We start from the raw sequence: 22074 nt of genomic DNA, 5'->3' as shown, positions 1-22074 counted from the left end.
TTTTGACGAGGTTTCAGCAACAGAATTTACTAAAAATGCAGAATACATCGCTAGCTAAATTCCCAAGTCAAAAACCTTCATAAAAGTGCAGATTTCATTAGCGATTGTCTTGAAATGTGAGGATAACATATATTAAAAAAAAAACATGAGCAAATTAAACTGAACTAGTAGACTAAACTGAGATACTAAATTCACAAATTTGTCACATAAAGTGAACATAATCTAAGATGTACAAGTTTCACGCAAATACACACTAGATAATCCTCATGACTGAAATGTATCAGATTTTTTAAGAATAGTGTCGATTCAAAGAGCGTTGGACCTCAAATGTATGCTCTTATACAGAGATTAAAAAAGAAAGAAAGAAAGAAAGAAAGAAAGAAAGAAAGAAAGAAAGAAAGAAAGAAAGAAAGAAAGAAAGAAAGAAAGAAAGAAAGAAAGAAAGGAAGGAAGGAAGGAAGGAAGGAAGGAAGGAAGGAAGGAAGAAAAAGCATACTAGCCTAGTTAAATGTTAAGGGAACTAGGGCAGTAGAGAGCAGATGTACCGTTAGTTGTACATAATCTAAAAAGAACTGTTTGATGGCACCTAATGTTCAGAAAACTATCTTGACTAATCCCACAAACATAATAGGGGAGCCTTGAGTCTAGTTCATGCGGGTCAAAACTGAAGTAAGACAAAATGCAGATCCAGTTGAGCGGATCCAATGTTTATGAGATTTCTTGTCGAGAAAAGGCCACTCCATGACCTGAAACATTGAGCACCTTAATTACCAAAACTATATACCAATTAACTCTAATGATGTACTATTAGACATGTCAGAACTGACGCAACCTACAAATCTGGCATGACCCAACTTGCTTCTTATAGGAATATGAACCTGTTAATCTTAACACGAGACGGAAATAAACTGAACCTCGAACAACTCACTAATCAAATAATTTAATGAAAATGTATATTTAACGTATAAAAATTAATATATTTAGAAAATAAAAAATATTTGTAGTATTTTCAACTTAAGACTTGTGAATCACATATATAATTAAGATATTCCTGACCCAAACCCGTATGGCCTAATCCCATATTGACAGACCCAAACCCCGGCCTTCGAGAGGATAATCCACTATTATCAAAGCTATTCAAGATAAGTTTGAAGCCAATACCTTTGACATTCAGCAGAAGTCGTCAGAAGTTGATCTCACGTCTTTCAGCGAAAAACTTGCCGCTGGCTTGCTGTTCAGGAAGCAATGCGAGCCAAACCCCTGTGTCAGCCCCATCTTCAACCGACATATTTCCAACCCAGCCAGTCATGGCTGTCTTTACCCAACCAGGACAGAAGCAATTTATGGAGATTTTATCACCCTCAGGCCTGTCTGCCAGTTTTTTGGACATATACCTTGTGTAACAATTAAGAGCAAGCTTTGACATTGAATAGTCTGTGTAGGTCTGAGGCCAACCGCCTGATGTCCAACTCCCATCTTTTACTTGTTCAAGAAAGTTTTTCAAAGTTGTATCAATTAATTCCTCTGTAAGTGAATCATCATCAGAAAGCTGCTCTCTTAAAGAAACATCTGAAATCCTCTGTAGCAAAGAACAGCAATGAAAAATGTTCTAGATAGAAAGATGTTTTCTTAGGAATTTAAAAGACCACAAATTCTCATATGAGAAAATATCAAGTATCAAGTGTCATAAAAATTGTCATACTTTCTAAGTGCGAAAGTGTTCTAAGACCTAGTTGAATTGATTAGGTCTCAGATGTCTCAGAGTAGACCATTTGTTCTAAGCGTTGAGTTGGTATTTTCTCAGGCTTTTAAAAGCGCATCATTTTCAATATGGTAAAGACTAACTAATTTGAAGAAGAAAATTCTGCCTGATGTATTTAGTCCAGAAGAACAATGACAACAACAAAATTAGAGTTTAGAATTTACATTTCTTCTGCCACTCGATCTCCCAAGCCTTGAGCTCACATTAACGATACGAGAACCAGAGGTAGAAGGCTTCATTAAAGGAATCATAGCTTCAGTTACTTGCTTTGTGCCATAATAATTCGTGTTTATAACCTGCTCTGCATGTTCGATAGAATTCTCTGTTCCCAAATTAAAGTTAACACCTGCATTATTCACCTGTTGACAGAAAACTAATGGGTCATTGATCATAAGTGTCTCATTATATAACTTCATTTGACAACCTTATACTCCTCATCGTCTAAATTCTATAAAGCCTTAATCTGGCAGCAAATCTTAAGGCAGAAGGCCTAGTCATGTTAAATGGGAAGCACACTATGATGTAAGATCATAAATGCAATCTTGAGTAAAGAAGTGGAGTCACAAACTAGAATGAGCACAACCAACACACACAACACAAAAAAAAAAAAAAAAAAAAAAAAAAAAAAAAAAACGAATTTCAAGTGAGAAGTTTACTCACGGACACCTCTAAAAAATAAACAATGAATTTATCCATAAATGAAGAACAATAGACAATCTTACCAAAATATCCAAACCACCATAGGTATCGTTAAGCCAATCACCGAACTCCTTGATAGATGCAGGATCAACAATATCCAACTGATGGAACTCCACACTAAGGCCAACCTCCCGTAGAACCTTTACAGCCTCAATGCCAACAGTAGCGTCTCTTGATGTAAGTACCACTGTCACCCCATGACCTGCAAGTTGTCTGCTGATCTCAAAGCCAATACCTCTGTTACCTCCAGTCACTACTGCAATAGTTTCAGAGGTCCACCACCTATGACACTCAAAAGAAAAGAAACAACAGGTATTATACACTCGCGTATTAGGAGGCACACAAAACAACCAAGAGAGAAAACCGACAAACTTAAAAAGTTTTACACTTTGGTTAGATAGGATCTAGGGAAGGAATGAAGATGCGCAATTGAGCTCTCCTCTGAATCTTTCCAATGTTAAAAGGATTTTGGGTTCACTTGGACGAAGAAAAGTGTTTGCCTCTATTCCCTCCCTTCTAATCCTTTCAAACCGCGTACTATCCAAACAACGGAAAGTATCCCCCCCTCCCCTTCCTATCCCGTCAAATTCTTCCATCCAAACAAGGGGTAAATCTTTATCATACGAGGTTTGAGTAATACTTCCTCGGTCCCGATCATTTGTTTACCTTTGGTTTGGGCACAAAGACCAAGGAAAGAGGAGGGGTCAATTATTAGATGACAAGTGGACCAAATTGAGCGTGGAGGATCAAATTGTCAATCAAAGGCATTTCCAAAATAAAAAGGTAAACAATTAACTGAAATCAAGCCGGCTTCGGTAGTGGTAGTAGCTTCAAAGGAATTGGCATAAGCAAGAAGCTCAAATCAATAATGTGCCGTAGACACCCCAAAATGGAATAAGTAGACAAATGACCGAGACAAGAGGGAGTACATGTTTTTGCCGCTTTCCTCTAGTACGATGTTGTATAAAAGGCGCCAATTCACCTTTGATGACATTATGACAAACATGAAAAAATTCACCTGATCCAGACTACATTTACTTCCTGTTAAACCGTCTCACATTACGATAATTGCGAGACATAATATGTACCACTCCCTCCGTCCCAGTCATTTGTCAATTGCTTTAGGGTGTCTCAATGTCTTTGATAGGCAATTAAATCTTCCACGATCAATTTGGTCCACTTGGAATCCAGTAATTGGTTCCTTCCTTTTTCCTTAGTCTTTAAAACCAAGGGTAAACAAATGACGGGAACAGAGGGAGTAACCCAATAGAAATAAACAAAAATGAAAGAGAAAGATATGGAATAAAAAATAAACTACTCCCTCCGTCCCCGTTAGTAAACAAAAACTATTGACCAGGTGAGAGGTCTGGCAATAAGCTTATCATCATTATAACTCTGAAATCAGAGACAGTAATTCTTATTATACGAGACGGTCTCATGATAAACTTATCATGAATAAGTTAGCAGTGTACTTATAAAAGGTGAGATGAATGAAAGGGGTAAAGAGGGAGAGATAGTGAAATACCGTCGATGATCGGGGTAAGGAATGGTACGAAGATGAGATATTTCTTCAAGGCGTTTTTCACGCCGTTCTTTAGCTCGCGCTTTTGTGCCTGCTCCCATTCTTGTTGATTTTGATTGGAATTGAAGAGACTGGCAAACGTTATTGAGAAGAGCAAGTTTCACCCCGAGAGTTGAGACGGACCGTTTTGGTTTCGTGAAAGTGGTAATTAGACCCTTTAACTTTGTTCAATTGTGAAATTAAGTCCCATAAATTTTATTTGGAGCAATTAATCTTTAAGTTTCACCAAAAATGATATCCAACCCATTTTCATAATTTTCACCAAATTCATATATTAAAATTTAAAATCACTTTTAATACAATTTATCAAATATAAAATAATTTGTTTTATAATTTTAGAACTTTTATATTTATATTAAATATTGAGAATTATTTTATTTTGAATTTTATATTATATATACAATTTATTATATATATGAATATTATATAAATTATAAACAAGTTCTTCAATGATTAATAAATTATATACAAATTCGTAAACTTGTAATTAGTAATTTTTAGTTATTTAATAAGTTGTTTAATACTAATATAAAATGTTTTTAATTAAAATTATTGTGAAAATTTAAAAAAACGGGGTTGAATTTCACTTTTAGTGAAACTTAAGGGGCTTGATTGCTCCAAATAAAACTTATGGGGCCTAATTTCACAATTGAACAGAGTTAAGAGACTTAATTACCACTTTCGCGATTTTGGTTTTAAATAATAAGACGGAATTTTGAGACCACTTTACACTTAAATGTGATCAATTTTAGAAAGAAAGTTTATCATAAGTTGAAAAAATTAACTGAACATTATTGTCACAGTTTACCATAAAATGGTCTCAAAACCCGTTTTATTGTTTCAGACGAAAATGATCATTCTGAAACAAGAATTTGTGTATTGAGAAAGGTACGATTTTGTTATAGTAAACGGCATTGGCGATGGAAGCAAACAAAAGAAGAGGGGTAAAGCATATTACGGATACAATATATCAAACTCCCCCTCACTCAAACGTTACTCGTTCTCGAGTAACTTCACTAAATTAGATTATGATCCATAATACAGAATATATATGAGTAAATAGCAAAGATGTCTTATTATACCCGTAAGTGGACTATACATCTGATGGTGTAGTTCTGAGCATTGAGACATAATTTTCAAGTTTTGCTTTAAAAATCATGAGTTTTATTATAAAGTTTATGAGTTTATTTACTTGAACATTAAACTCAAAAAATACATTATAACTCAAAAAAATTACATATAAGCTCAGAAAAATTTACGTTTTGACATTAGAAAACTAAAATGTAATTTATAAAGTTTATAGAACTCAAAAAAAATACCCAAAAAACTTTAAAATTTGCTTTAAAAAAACTTTATTCCCCATGAAGTTGTGCTCTTGGAATATTAGATGCATGAATAAAGGTTTTAAGCAGCTAGAGGTTCTTAACAGGGGCGGCCAATAATATTTGGAGGCCTTGTTCTTAATTTTATTTAGAGGCCCCAAGTAATATGATTGCGGAAAAAATATTAGTTTAACTTGTTATTTATTTTTACCATCTTGATTTATTATATCTAAATTCTCCAAAAGATTTTAAAATGATGATTAATACTATGTATAAAATACTAATAGACTAATTTATATCAAATAAACTATTCTTTAGGACAGACTCCGTATGCAACAACTTTTTGTTGGTCTAGTGGCCCCTGAAGGGTTCATTAAAATCTTGGTTACTCCTTGGTGCAAGGATCGACCCCCAGTTAGAGCTACATTTTAGAACTAGTTTAGGACCCGTGCAAAGTTGCACGGGCGTGTATAGATTGTATATATAAAAATTTTCGTAAATTCTTAGATTTACAACATTGGTTTGGTTTCTTATTTTGAGGTAATTGATTTCCCATATGTTACATGGAAATTATATACTTGACAATTACAATTACAAATACAATACTTTTACAAAAGTATAATCTACATACATATTTAAATTATAGTATTAATTTTTTTTTTTTTTTCAAAATAACATTAGTATTAGGAGAGTATTAATTGTAAAAACATTAGTTACACTCTTGTTGTATATTATGCTTACACCCGTCGTATCTCATCTTTGATTAGAGCATGCATATGACGACATGTTTACACCTATGTTAAATCATGTTAATAATTTCAAATATCGGCAAATTTAACCATATAGGATAAGTTTTGAAATGTTTGCACAAAAATTAAAATTGAAATGAGGACAAAATAAAAAGTAGAATTACGAATTAAGTCAAAACAATATCAGTTAACGTATACACTTGAAAACTTGGCATAAAAGGAAAGAACGCTTATGAGTTACACATTATGATATCTCTATTAATTATTTTCTATTTGATATACTAATCAGTATATGTAAATGATCATACTAAAACCTCTCTGAGCTTTTGAAACTATTTTACGACCCGTTAATCGCGAAACATATTTGGTCTCTATGTCCCATAACATTACTCGTGTCTCATATCTTTTGATGTACACATTCAAAAGTCATAAACTAAGTTGAATTTATTTTTTAGTTTCGAGGTATTCAATATTTGACTGGTAGAAATTGGTACAAAATCAATTTGAAAATCAATTTGAGGTTCATTTTTGTTAACATGGTGGACTCATTTCATAATCAATATTAGTCGTGTATGAGTTAGTAGATGTAAATTTGATGATCATTGTGGGCCATTTGATTAGTGGGCTAATGAATTTTGGTAAAATTGTGCTTAGTATGAGGTGAGTATTTAGGCGGGAAATTAAAAAAGATATTTATGGTTTGTGTTTTATTATTTATAAGAAATAAGAAATTGATTACTTTTATCAATGTAAGTAGAATATAGAGTTATAGACTGGTAAAAGTGACCAATTTATAAGAAATAGTAAACATTATGTGTAAAAGTGATTGTTTTTTTTTAAGTAGTCACTGTTAGTAACAAAATTGTGGTAACTTTTAATATCAAAAGCTAAATTTTTACCATAAAATGATCATTTTTATGTGGTCTCACCATATTAGGGTATCATATCATAGTATAATTTGTGATTGAGAATTAGGCCATTGACACTCTAGAGGGTAAACCCCTTATTCATGTTCGCTAACGTTAAATATAAATCCAATCAAAACTCTCTAATGCATACCCTTTAATCCTTTATTAATGTTTAAACAATGTCAACCTACTCATAATCAAATTTCATTTGCATTAACTAATTTGAGGGAGATCGGAGATAGTCTCTAAAGAAGTTATTGATATAACATTGTAATCATTTATCGTTTTCATGACCATTATATAATTATATTGTTAATCATGACTTGAAACGACTCTTTAACTTCGTATATATTCTTATAATAAGTGTACTCATTTTATTTTGGGTTAATTGATAAGAATAATCCAAACTATGACTGTTCTGCTTAAAATAATCTTAACTATTTATTATCTCAGAATAATCCAGCTTATATCGTCATTTATCTTTTATTACCTTAAGTGAAGGGCAACCTGTTCAACAGGTCACTCTTTCACCTTAAATCGGTTTAAACCTTCCATTTGTGTTATTCCTTTGTGTTTCTCTGTTCAATTTCCTAATTGTTTCGATCTCCATTAGTTTTTTTTTTCTTCATCGTCATTTACCCACCCCCATTACTGATCCACCAATCTTCATCATATCCATTAATTTTTTTTATCATCGTCTTGCTTGGTCGCCATTTTAGTAATAAATGTACCGGAAAACCCAAACTTTAGAAATCACAATCAAACCCAAATCCCCAAAACAAAACTGACTAGTGACAGTAATCTCCAACAATCCTTATAGCCAAGGAGGCTCATATTATGATCGGAATTATCAAAAATAATGGACAAGGCGGCCTTGGTAATGTCAGTCCGGCCTTGCTTGTAGGCGAGTTCCTGGAGATTGGAAGCGCAAACTTGCTTCAAATTAGCAATGCCAAGAACAAAGCAGATTAGTCTAGAAGGTTGGGCTTGCCAAAACCATTTAAGCCGATAATGGCATTAAAGAAGGGGTCGAAACTGGGGATAACTATTCGGGTTGCATAGGATTTGAAACCTTCCAAACAGACCTCTTTAATGTGCATTTTGGGAGGGAATAAATTAAGGGGTTTTTTCAGATGAAACCCTAGAAATTGGGGGATTACTTTTAAGGGATTGGTAATTGGTTTCAAGTATGAAGAAATGAAGAAAAGAAGAAAAGGGGGTAGTCATTCTTGTTGGAGTGGATGTTTAAAGGCTGGAAAATGCTTTAGTAAATCTTCTTGTTCATCTATACCATCTAAACCAGAATTGAAATTTGAAGAACATGAAGAAGGCAACATAGCCTTTATCAGTGGAGGAAGAAAATGGAGAGGGTTTGGAAGAGTAGATTTGGGAAAAAAAATGAATGAAGATATAAATAGAGGAAGAAAATAGAAAATTAGTGGAGGAAGAAGAAGAAACTTACAAAATTGAATGAAGATATAAATAGAAGAAGAAACTTACAAAATAGAAAATTAGTGTAAGAAAATGAAGGTAACCTACAAAATTGTTTAATTAACCGGGGATAACAAGTCACTAATAAGACGGAAGTAATGGAAGATAAATGATGTGTAAATTCAGATTATTTTGAGTTAAACAATAGTTTGGATTATTTTGAGAAGGGCCGTTATAGTTTGGATTATTACTATCAAATAACCCTTTTATTTTTAACCATGTTTTCATCTGTTTTATTGCTCGTGGTACAGTTTTGTATTATAATTATAAAATAAGCTCATAATAAATTTATTATGAGACCTTCTCTAAAGACATTTACCCAATGCTACTCAAATTCAATTTGTTAGTTGTTAGATTATTCAATTTACTCGCGCAAGGAAAAGGGAGATGCTATAATAACATGATAATCGAAGATCGGCAACAAAACATTAAGTTCGTAGTAAAAAAAAAAAAATAATCAAGATATTATGGCAATTGTTATTGTTTTATTAATTACGGCTTGCCTAGAATCCATGTAATAATCAGGGGGCAAATTTTATTTGGGTAATAATTAATGGAGAAATTAATTACAATGGTAATGAGTTCTTTGATAATAGGTTTGACATATAAGAGTAATGATTACTGAGATGTTTTACTCCCTTAATCATTACCCGGGGGGGAGGGTGGGGAATATATTACCCCTTTATGGGAGTAATAGATTCGGGATGTGAATAGTTACTCTCATACCAAACATTAAAAATGCACCTCACATATTACTCCCCTACCCATTCCCCCCCCCCCTCCCCCCCCCCCCCTTTACACTCAATCAAAGCAAGTTCCTTAGTATAGATAGTTAGATTGAAAGTTATGAATACTTCAACATGACCACCACTTTAACAAATAGCTATTCACACCGGTTTGAAAACATAAAAGGAATGATTTTGAGACTAACAATTATCTAAATTGCATGGTTAAACAATATTGTCTAATCGTGTAAAAACATGATGCTTAAAAAATTTAAATTCATGCTTTCAAACAATTGTATATACTATATAGGATATGAAAATTATTTTTAAAAAAACCACAAAAATCTAAAACTAATTATGATATTATGGAGACCTTAAAATATAGAGAAGTTAGTAAAAACGCTAAGAGGATAGGCTTTCATCTCCAATTGGAATAACTTGAATATAAGTTATAGAACACGAGATATGACTCCTCAAATTAGGCACTAGTAATTTGAAGCTCTTATTTTGCTCGCCTAGCTTCTTTACTTCTACGCGCATCACTAAATAGTAGTTTCCAAGCTCCGACTCAACTCATCTCCTAAATGCATGCATAGGGACATGTTCTAAGCTTGATTTCACTTCTCTTTGGTTCATTCCTGCAAATAGGACAAGAGAAACCAAAGTAGACAATTCGGGGGACATTTGTAGCTTAATACTCAGACCAACACTACTTAGCCAATCCTCAGTACATCTATGTCGAACTACTACTGAACTACCTCTCATTTTCATTTGCAATGTCTCCTTCACCTGTTTTATAAAGACAACAGGGAGAGGGATTACAGACTCCACTCTACAACGATTTCTAACATTCCAAATCAAATACATCAACTGAGCAAGTGCAGCAGCCAGAACCTGTTTTATTAGAAGGGATCTAGCTCTAACAGTTAACCACCAATCAATTACTTCGTGAATAGGTAGGCACACCTGAAGCCATTCTTCCCAGAGCCTCAGACACTGCCTGCTAAAAGAACATCTGAAAAATAAATGATTGAGCTCCTCCTCAGCATCCTCACACAAGAAGCATTTGTTATGCTGTATAATATGCATTCTCATCAATCTATCCTGTGTAAGCAAACGATTCTGAGCTACCAACCAAATGAAGAACTTATGCTTAGGCAACATTATCCTGTTGTTAACCCAAGGAAACCACGCAACATCAGCTCCTTCTTCAACCAGCCAGCTATATCCCAATTTAACAGTATACTCAGGCATCCCTGCTCTCCAATTCTCATCAAAAAGCCAAGAATGCAGATGGTTCTTTACATGACAGATTCGTCTCCAAGCCCAACTAGTATTGATAGTAGGTACATAATCTCTCCAATGTACATTTTTTATGTGGACAGTATGCACCCACTTCACCCAGAGATGATCAGATTTTAATTCAACCCACCAAACATATTTCCCCAAAAGTGCTATATTCCAGAGGTGCAGGTTCTTCAGTCCCAAGCCCCCTTTCCTCTTGGATTGGCAGATTGTTTTCCAAGAGACTAGGGCAGGGGATTCATTGGAAATCTGACCATGCCATAAAAACGCTCTACGGATGGCTTCAATATTAGAGATCACTGCTTTTGGCAAGATGAAGATCCTTGCCCAATACATAGGGAGAGTACTCAAGACTGACTTAAGTAAAGTGAGTCTACCAGCATAAGAGAGCTGTTTAGCCCCTAGCCTGGTTATCCTCTCAGTAACCCTGTCCACCAGACACTGACAGTCAAGTATCCCCAGCCTTTTTGGAACAATTTTGACTCCAAGATATCTTAAGGGAATCCCCCCTCTTCTCATACCAGAAGCCTCCTCTATGCCTTTTATGATTGCCTCACTCACCCCATTGCTATAAAAATTCGATTTGCCATTATTGATCTTAAAACCAGAGGACATTGAGAAGGTCTCTAAGGCCCTTAGCATAAGTTTAACAGATTGCAAGTCTCCTCTGCTAAACATAAGCAGGTCGTCAGCAAAGCACAAGTGAGTAAGCTTCAATTTAGAACACAGTGGGTGAAATTTGAACCCCTTACACCTGTCCAGAATCCCCAAAAGCCTACTAAGATACCCAAGACAAATGGTAAAAAGTAAGGGGGAGAGAGGATCCCCCTGCCTTAACCCTCTTTGGCCTTTGAAAAATCCAAACACATCTCCATTCAGAGCCAATGAGTATGAGGGAGATGACACACACTGCATTATGAGATCAATGCTACTTGAAGGAAAATTAAGAGCACTTAACATTTCCTGTAAGAAGCTCCACTCAATAGAGTCATAGGCTTTCTGCAGGTCAATCTTCATCATAATTCTAGGTGAACATACTTTCCTATTCAACTATATGCATTGTCTAATGAGGCTCGAGTTGGTGTATAAGCTTACAAGCCTCATTGAAAAGATAGGTGATGGGTAAAAAATGCAAGGATTCAAAGGCTCGCATTTCATCAAACATAACATGTGCATAACTTGAAATCATAACAAGCAAGCAATTTAATTATGAAAACATATTAGATTAAGGATGAATCATTCCCCATGTTGGTTTCCCCTAATTCCCCATTAACCCTAGCTAAGGAAACTACTCACTCATGATCAAGTTTAACATGTTAATAAGGTTGTCAATCATACTAACAAAGCAAAACATGATGAATAAATAAAAGTAATTAACAATAATTAAACAAGGTTAATAGAGAATTATACCTATGAAGATGATTCCAAATAATAAAGTAAAGAATAATAGAAGTACTTGATGATTGATGGAAGGTTGTCAATCCTCCAAATAAACCCAAATAATCTTCTAATTACTCAAAATAAGTGAAGAACAATAGAGAAATTAAGGAAAGATTAAATGTGATTAATATTTAATTATTGTCAATATGTTAGTGGAGACTAATTTTGAGTCCTAAGAAGGTTAGGGTAATTAACTTGTACATAAATATGATTTTATGTAATTATTGTGATTTTAAAAGGTTAAATCACGCAAATCCGTAAAAACCGATTAATATACGATATTGGCTCCTTAAAGGCGATTTAGCATAAAATTGGGCATGTTCATACATATTGTAATGCTGCATTTTATTTATGATTGTCATATTTTAAGTTTATGTAATTTTTGAATTATGTAATTTTACTTAGTATGGCCTTAGTTTTAATTGGTATTACCCGAAATGTATGGGAATATCGATTCGTTTGTAATTTATTGTGATCTCGTATCACCGTTTTGTAATTTAATAGATTTATTTTATTTTAATTACAAATGTATAATAGGAAATTATGTAATTTATTTATTCCGGAGTTTCTTGGAGACGGTGCCACTCGAGAAGGCGATCCATTAAAGACGGCGTTACCTCGAAATGCGTGCCAAGACCGAAGTTCAAGGGACCAATGGAGTTGGTTTCCGAATTTGTAATAGTTTATTAGATTTACTATTCTAGGAAAGCCATACTAGGATTTAATTTATGCTTTGCATTTTTTTTATATGTTGCATGCATCGCTAAATCGCCATAACTAAACATGCATTTTATATCGAGTAAATCGACCGTGTCAATTACAATTATCGTAGTTCACCGCTTTAGTTCACTTAAAACGTGATAGATAATAAATTGACATGACCTCTCGCTAAAATAAACAATTGAGACTTAGCCTTACCAAAAAGTAGAAACCATGAAAACATATTTCGTGAGGGAGTGCACTCGGCCACACCGGGGTACAAACCTTGTTACGTAGGGGAAGTGGGTGATAAATGTCTATCCACCGAATTCATGTTGATGAGGGTTTCATTGGCTACACCGTGCCCAAGTTAATGTGGGTTTGGATCATGGACACATTTATTCGAAATTTGGATTGAGCTCAACGGAAGTATTCGTAACCGTAGTTGCATGTGTTCCGGGCTAAAGATAAATATTAATGTAATTTTATCGACCAAGAGTTCTAAAAGTAGAATCGATTAAAGAGTTAATCCACCGAGTTATATTGATAAGGGTTTCATCGGCCACACCGTGCCCAAGTTAATATGAATTTGGATCTTGGAATCATTTATCATAGTTGGGTAGAGGTCACTATGTAAATGCTTTACTTGTTATTTACAAGTATTAATAAAACGATAGATGTTGAGTTTTCCACTATTCCGTTATCATATTGTTCTATTTCTTTACTGCAATTCATATACGATATCATTTCGATTTTGATTCAAATCTCCATTAAAACATCGTAACTAAAGACAAATATGAATTTTTCTTCTAAAATCGCGTGTTATCCATTGGAAGGATCTCTTGTGAAGAGTATAGATAAAAGTTATTCATTATCAAACAGGCTTTTGATTCTTGACTAACACATCTACTTACAATGAATTGTTTTTCCATATACTTAATTGAATTAAGTACCTTGAAACGATAAATTGTTTTGGTAATTAGATTTGGTCAATTACGATTTCTAACAAATCTAGTCACCAAAATGATTTAACGTTTCAAAGTACTTAATTCGATTAAGCACATGGAAAAATAATCCATTGTAAGTAGATATGTTAGTCAAGAATCAAAAACCCTTTTGATCACAAATAACTTTTATCTATACTCTTTACAAGAGATCCTTGTAATGAATAACACGAGGTTTTTAGAAGAAAAATTCAAATTGTCTTTAGTTACGATGTTTTAATGGAGATTTGAATTAAAATCGAAATGATATCGTATAAATTGAGGTAAAGAATTAGAACAATGTGATTAACGGAATAATGAAAACAAAACATTTATCGTTATAATTATACTTGTAAATAATTTAACAAGATATGAGCATTTATATAGTGACCTCTACCCAACTATTATAAATGATACCTGATGGGGCATATTCTGCACCCGCTGACCGAGTCAACATATTGAGCAAGGTCAAAGCCAAAAGACAGCAAGTCAACGTATTAGACAGCCTAACCGACGCAACCCGTCGGCCTGTCACTTGGGTCTCGGCTAGGCAACTAGCCTGCCGGGAGGCATATCCGCGTACTCACATCCAGTCCCCTCGGCATGGAGTCAACCAGGCCAGCCGGCCTGGTATGGGTCCCTCGGCCGAGGGTAGAACAGTCTTTCCACCTGCTCTGCCACTTGGCCACTTGGCCACTACGTGACAAAAGGTGAAAGTCTATAAATACTCCTCAATCCTCATTGAGAAAACGATCCACAATTCATCCTAAAACTCACTATTAATCTGGTATAAACTCCCTTATCTCTCTACAATATACCTGGCCAAGTAACACACAACTTAATCTCTTTAAGTTTACTGACTTGAGCGTCGGAGTGAGTACGCTCGGTACCAAACCGAGCCCTCAGTTTGTTCATCTTTACAGGAGAGAGCGAAAGGAAGAGTCAAGCAAATACATCATTCAACAAGCTTACGTGGTCACAACTCTGCTCCGGAATTACACCCGGAACAATTGGCGCCGTCTGTGGGGAACTTCCTAAAAGCTGGTCACCTACCTTACAAAAAAAAAAAACAACCAAAAACCATTCAAAGAGCTAAGAAGATGTCAAAACAGCCAGAACTTGTGAGTGTAGAAACTGAATTCTACCAGGACGACACGTTCCCTAATTCTGAGATCGGGCAGTCCCCCACCGGCCGAGTGATTGAGCCGGTGAAGTACGGGATGCCAAGAGAGCCAGAAACACCGATGCCGACCGGCCAAGTCACTGTCACGGGACATGTGGTCGATGCGGCCAAATTGAAGCTATTCCTGGACCTTATGGGTGGTACGCCGGTTACCCCTGTCACGGCGACAGGAGCGGCAGCGCCTCCACAGGTGACCAGGGCCTACAAAGTGACTCCGAACAACTTGACCGGAGTAATACAAGGAGCTGGGCATGCAAGGACGCCGGCGGAGCCCGTGGTGCCAGTGGCAGACCAAAGTCCTTCCCCCACTCACGGGAGGACAGCGTCGCCGCGGCGTCAACGAGGCCACCCCCGAAGAAATGAAGAAAGAAGTCCGACTCTCCAAAGTCGGACAACAAGAAGCCCTTCCCGCCACGGGGAGAGAAGCCGGACTAGGGTTGCGAGGAGCCGATCGCCGCGTGTCATTCGGCACGTGGTCAGACAGCCCCTCAGTGCCTATGTCCTCGAAGTCCCGGTGCCGACTAAACTGAAGCTGCCGCCCCTATCATACAAAGGGGATAGCGACCCAACCGACCATGCCGAGGCTTTCGAGTCGTATATGTCGATATGGGAGCAACCCGATGAGGTGTGGTGCCGAGTCTTCCCAACGACGCTGCATGGGATGGCTCAAAGTTGGTACAAGGGGTTACCTAATGGTTCGGTATACTGCTATGCCGACCTGAGAGACAACTTCATAGCCCAGTACGCCTGCAACAAAAGAAGGGCTGTGGAGACCTCAGATCTCCTGACTATCCGACAGGGGGAGGACGAGTCCCTCCGGAGCTACGTCAAGAGATTCGATGCTAAGGTTCAGCAAATCCGTGAGCTGAACACCGAGCTGGCGGCCTTCGCACTGATGAAAGGCCTGCCGAAAGGCGAGTTCAAAAATGAGCTCATCAAGTGTGAGGACCTCAATCTAGACTCCGCCAGAAAGATGGCCGACCGAGCCATAAAGGTGAAGGACTACCACAAGACCTGGGTAGGCCACAGCGAAGCTGGGCACCCAGAAAGGAGGGGCCGCCGGGACAATGTAGATGAAGGACGCCGTGACACGAATAGGTCACGGCCTGAAAGATTTAACAGGAAACCGAACTCGGCGGGCGCCGGGGGGAGTTCGGGACCATACACCCAGAAGCGGTACAGCGGTCTCACCCCCCTGGTCAAATCACCGGCCGAGGTCTTTGCCCTAAGTAAGAATGAAGGGCGAGAGGGGCCGAGCCCCCAAGGCGAGGGGGGCCGGCGACACTAACCAGTTTTGTGATTACCACGGCCAAACCGGCCATAAGACCGACAACTGTCGGCATCTGAGAAACGCCATCGAGGAGCTGATCCGAAAGGGGGCCCTCAGCAAATATGTAGCTGGCAGCCCAGAAACAAGCTCCGACGGGGGCGAATGAGCAAAAATCGATATTCCAGCGGATGGGAGTGATCCAGGTTGTCACCGGGGGAAACGAGAACGGTGGGTCAGCTAATGGGTACAAACGGCACCTAAATGAGTTGTACCAAGCCATTAACTTTGTGCCCAAAACAGCGATCCCCGCTTCCACCGTCCCCGATATAACCATCGGAAAGAAGGACTACGAAGGAGTCATCGCTGCGCACAGCGACCCTCTCGTAGTCCACCTAGACATAGCCAACCACTTGGTCAAGAGGTGCCTGATTGACACAGGCGCCTACACAAACATCATGTTCAGGGAGTGCTTTCTCAATCTCGGTCAGAAGATTGAAGACCGAGCCCCGCACCAACCCACTATACAGACTTCTCCGGCCGGCCTGGTACCCCGGGTCAATCGATCAGGTGATGTTTGGCCAAGCATATACGGCCAAAAATGTTTGGTCTGAGTTTGTGGTTATTGATGGTTCGTCCGCCTACAATGTCCTAATAGGCCGGGTCACTTTGAGCGAGGCCGATGCAGTGATGTCCATCCGGGCCCTGACATTGATGTATGTCTCGGACCGGGAGGAAGCACAAAAGCTCGTCTCAAAGGACGAGAGAGATGAAATTGTCAATGTCCAAGTATCTGCCAGAGGGTGCAACATGCAATCCCTCAAAGTGGCGAAGAAATCAGAGAAGGGGAAGAGCCCATCCTTACAGCAGGAGGGTGATCCGATGCACACCAACGTCGGCATGGTCGAAGGAGCCGAGACCGAGGAAGTGGAAATTGACCCGGGCGCACCGTAATCGCTTCGGTGTCGGCCTGGAGCTAAAATTCGAGACGATCTCCTAGACCTGCCGAGGAAGAACAAAGATGTCTTTGCATACTCAAGCGGCTAAAATCCCGGGCGTGAGCGGGAGGTGATCGTTCACAAGTGAACGTACTCTCCACCGCTCGCCCGTCAAGCGAAGATGAGGAACTCCTCGGTCGAGAAGGATGAGGCCATCAAAGCCGAAGTAGATAAACTATTAGAGGCGGGCTTTATCATGCCTTGTACTTACCCCGAGTGGCTAGCAAATGTTGTAATGGTAAAGAAGTCATCAGGGGGTGGAGGATGTGTGTTGATTTTACAAATCTTAATAAAGCATGCCCTAAATATTGCTATCCCTTGCCTCGAATAGATAGTTTAATTGACGCAACGGCAGGCTACACTATCTTGAGCCTGCTAGACGCCTTCTCGTGGTACCATCGGTATTCATGGCCGAGGAAGACATGCCTAAGTGCGCATTCATCACCATACACGGCACATACATGTATAAAATGATGTCGTTCGGTTTGAAAAACGCTGGCGCAACTTACACTAGGCTGGTGGACAAAGTGTTTCAAGATAAAAAGGGCGAAACATCGAGGCTTACGTCGACGATGCTATTGTAAAAAGCAAGTCCGACAATGAGCACTTGGCCGACTTGAGCGAGACATTTTGTTCACTAAGGAAATATAAGATGAAGCTTAACCCAATGAAATGCAACTTCGGTGTCCGGTCGGCAAGTTCCTCGGCGTGCTTGTCGGCGCGCCGGGAATTGATGCCAATCCGAGAAAAGTCCAAGCAATACTAGACTGCCGGAGCCGAGGAATCGAAAAGAGGTTATGGTACTGACCGGGAGGATGGCGGCTCTTGCCCGCTTCATCTCTCGGTCGGCCGACAAGAGCACTCCGTTCTTTACGGTGCTAAAAGGGAATAAAGACTTTTCTTTGGGGGAGGAACAGTGCGGCTTTCAAAAATCGAAAGCCCACCTACTAACTCTCCCGACCACGTCCAGTGCCGACGCTGGGGGAGACGCTATACCTATATCTAGCAGTTACCTCGGCCACGGTCAGTGCCGTAATTGTCAGGGAAGAAAATAAGCAGCAACACCCAATCTACTTTATCAGCCATACACTGCTGGCCGCCGAAAGAAATTACCCACTGATCGAAAAAGCGGCCTTCGCCGTCGTCGTTGCCGCAAGGAAGTTAAAACCCTACTTCGACGCACATCCCGTGACGGTCTTAACCGACCAGCCATTGGAGAAAGCCTTAGAAAAATTCGAAAAATCAGCGACTTATCAAATGGGCGGTGGAGCTATCCCGCTTCGGCATTCGATACAAGCCGAGGCCTTCGATAAAGGGGCAAGCACTTGCAGACTTCCTAGCCGAGTGCACATACCAAGAAGAATCACATCCCGGTGTGTGGGAAGTATACACCGACGGGTCCTCCACGGCAAACACTCAGAAGCCGGCATCCTTATCATCAGCCCTAACGGGGACGAGTTTGAGTACGCCTTGAAGTTTACCTTCTCGGCCTCAAATAACGAATCTGAATATGAGGCGGTGATAACTGGAGTCGAGTTAGCTAGAGCTGCCGGGGCGGAGCATGTTGTGGTGAAAACAGATTCACTCTTAGTCACTAATCAAATCAGAGGAGAATATGAGGCTCGAGACGACGGGATGGTGAGATACCTGAAAAGGGTAAAAGCCGACACTGCAAAATTGAAATCTTTCCAAATACAAAGCATCCCAGTGTCGAGAACAACCGAGCCGACGCTCTCTCAAAACTTGCCGTTCAAGCATCAAGAATGTCACGAACCGTGCTGTGGATATCGAAATGCTAAAAGCATCACTGAGACCGTCGGCATGGTGGGCGACATCGAAGCCGAGACGACGTGGATGACTCCGATAATGAAATACAAACTAACAAAAGAGTTACCGGAGGACCGCAGTCTCTCTCAGAAGATAAAAAGGATCGCCGCAAGGTACTTGGTGTTCGAAGGAGAACTATACAGAAGGTCCGTGATAAGACCACTTTTGAAATGTGTCGGCCCGTACCGACGCGGAGCTCATACTGACGGAGATTCACGAAGGCATCTGCGGACATCACATGGGGGCGAGAACGTTAGCCCACAAAGCTCTCCGAGCCGGCTACTTCTGGCCGACCATGCTGAAAGATTCCAGAACTAAGACCAAGAAGTGCAAGAATTGTCAGATGCATGCTCCGGTGATACATGCACCTTCCCGAGACTTGCAACCAGTACTTAGCCCCCTACCATTTGCACAGTGGGGGATGGATTTGTTAGGGCCATTTCCGACGGCCTCCGGAGGAAGAAAGTACCTAATCGTCGCCGTTGACTACTTCACCAAATGGGTCGAGGCTGTCGCGGTACCTGCCAAGACCACGGCGGCCGTAAGAAAGGTGATTTGGGAGAACGTCATAACTCGTTTTGGGTTACCCTAAGTCATGGTATTTGACCACGGCCGAGAGTTTTGGAGTGACATGGTGATGAATTGGTTGGAGGAGCTCGGTGTCAAATTTGCATACTCCTCCGTCTGCCACCCTCAGAGCAACGGACAGGCGGAGGCAGCCAATAAAACAATCCTAAACGGCCTGAAAAAGAAGGTTGAAGATCTAAAGGGAAGGTGGGCTGATGAACTACCCGGCGTCCTGTGGTCCCTTAGAACCACGGAGAAAGAAGCAACGGGGTACAGTCCATTCCACCTTGTCTATGGTTCTGAGGCCGTCCTGCCAATTGAAGCAGCGGTGCCGACATTCAGAACACAAACCTTTGACCCAGTCGAAAATGAGGAAGGCCTGAGAGCCTCCCTAGACCTGGTCGAAGAAAGTCGAGACACGGCACGGCTCAACTTGGCAGTGTATCAAAACCGAGTAAGAAGAGCATACAACCGTAGGGTCCACAAAATGGACTTAAGAGTAGGAGATCTAGTCCTAAGAAAGTCGGCCGCAACAAACAAAGGAAACATCCATGGTAAAATGACGGCCAACTGGGAAGGACCCTACAAAGTGGTTGAAGAAATGAGGCCGGGGACATACCGGCTGACAGACATAGAGGGTGTTCCTCTAATGAGCCACTGGAACACGGACAACCTTAGGAAATATTTTGTATAGCGGCGGAGGTGTCCGAGACCGTTGTGGACACCCCAGCGTGTAATTATACCTTATGAAGAATGATCCAAATTTTCCATCAAGATGCTTGTCCCCTCCGTAGTCGTACCAAGGTAGACGCCACGGCCAAAGCCGGGCAGTCACCGCAATGGCAGTTGATACTCGCGAAAGCGACCAACATGCTTAGTAGACGCCACGACAGTCACTACAAATGCAGTTGATACTCGCGAAAGCGACCAACATGCTTAGGAACGTATAAGTACGATTGAGAAACGCAACTGATCGCCTCGGCCAATCCGGAGTGCCGAGGAAGCGATCAATATGTCTGCAGATACGAACGCTGTCGAGCCGTAACCTCGATTGCCTCAGCCAAAGCCGGGAGTGACGGGGACACAACGACCGATACGCTAACATGTTCACAACGGCGGTTGGGAAGCGCAAATCTGACCACTCCGGCTAAGACCGGGAGTGGAGGAGGAAGCGACCGACATGCCAACATGTTTAAAAACGTTTAAGTACAATTGAGATGCGCCTTCTAACTGCCTCGGCCAAGCCGAAAGTAAAAACGAAAAAGCACTCAATATGTTGAAACGTAAGAAGACAACTTAATGGAGGCAAAATAAACAAACTTTATTGAAAAATGTTTACAGGTGAGGCAAAACAAAGTCGACGGCCGTCCCCATAGGGATAGCCTAAACACAACCTACCAAAGTTTAAGAAAAAAGAAGTAAAACAAAAGGTTACAGACATAAGACTTTAAGCGCCAAAAAGATGGCAGGGAGGAAAGGCTCAATAGTTGGCCCCCGAACAGCTGAAGCTGTCTGAAGTCGACCGCCCGTCTCCCTATGCTTGTTTTTGCTCGCCACCGGCAGCAGTAGCAGCATCACCATCGGTGGGCGGCGCAGAGGAGAGCTTGGCAGCTTCACTTGCCTTGGCCCTCTCAGCTTCCTCCCTGGCCGCCTTCACCTTAGCATCCCGGGCCGCCTTCTCCGCAGCCTCCTCAGCGGCCTTCGCCGCCTTTGCCTCCGCAGCAACCGCCTTCTCATCAAGAAGCCGGTCAAAATCTTTCCACGGGAAGGAGCTTTCAGGAAGGATCTCTTTAATTACATCCCTGGTAGCATCTTCGGCCTGGTCCCGGTACTGGGCACACATGTCAGGGATGATGACATTTTTCAGCGTCTCAATGTCCTTCTCCCTCTGGGAAAGGATAGCCTTTGTGTTCTTGTGCTCCTTCGCCTCAGCCGAATGCAGAGTCTTCCATCTCTCCTTCTGATCAACCACGGCCTTATAGCCGCCCTCAAATTTGTCTTTCTCCGCCAGCAGCTTAACAGCGTCAGCCAACGCAGCCTCAACCTTGGCCCTGTCGGCTAGGACCGCCTTATCAGCTTCCTCCTTAAGCTTTCGCTCAGCAAGGAAGTCCTTCATAGCGGCCTGGAAGTCTTTCTTCGACTTCTCGGCCTCCTTCTTAGAAGCAGCAAGCTCGGTCCTAAGCCGTTCAAGCACGAGGCAGCCGAGCCATGACTTATTCTGCTCCATAATATGGTTGCCGGCTAGTTCAGTCCACTTAGCCAGCCTCTTGGACAACCTCGTGCCTTCCGCCACAAGCTGAGCGGCGGAAACCTTCTGGGATGAGGTGTCGGCGGTGACATTTTTATCGCCCGTCTTCACAGGCTGCTTCTCCAATTGCCGTTCAGTGCGAACGACAGCTGGCGGCGGCTGATCTACAAAAAATCCAGACAAAGCATCCATGTCAACATTCATTGACATGTCAGAGAGCCTGTCATCAGGAATGCCCAATGAACCTGCTAAATCCGAGTCATAGGTAAGATCCGTACCAGTCCTGGCCTTCTTGGACAGAGGGCCGGCTGGTCCCTTT

The 22074-nt window shown here is 40.4% G+C and overlaps 1 protein-coding gene across 1 annotated transcript; it reads right to left on the bottom strand.

Annotated features, from left to right (window-relative positions):
* Window positions 1–262: 262 nt before the first annotated feature.
* LOC141653309 ((+)-neomenthol dehydrogenase-like) lies at window positions 263–4151 on the bottom strand. Its single transcript, XM_074461034.1, has 5 exons — window positions 3987–4151; window positions 2485–2743; window positions 1927–2121; window positions 1162–1579; window positions 263–746 (listed from the first exon to the last, which is right to left on the bottom strand). Exons 1-4 carry the CDS (start codon window positions 4082–4084, stop codon window positions 1184–1186), a joined length of 948 nt encoding a protein of 315 aa, XP_074317135.1. The 5' UTR covers window positions 4085–4151; the 3' UTR covers window positions 263–746; window positions 1162–1183.
* Window positions 4152–22074: the final 17923 nt, after the last annotated feature.

The sequence above is a fragment of the Silene latifolia genome, chromosome 4 (assembly GCF_048544455.1).
Source record: "Silene latifolia isolate original U9 population chromosome 4, ASM4854445v1, whole genome shotgun sequence".
Lineage (NCBI taxonomy): Eukaryota > Viridiplantae > Streptophyta > Magnoliopsida > Caryophyllales > Caryophyllaceae > Silene > Silene latifolia.
The sequence above is the reverse complement of the archived record's forward strand: the minus strand, read 5'-3'. Positions and strand labels throughout refer to the sequence as shown.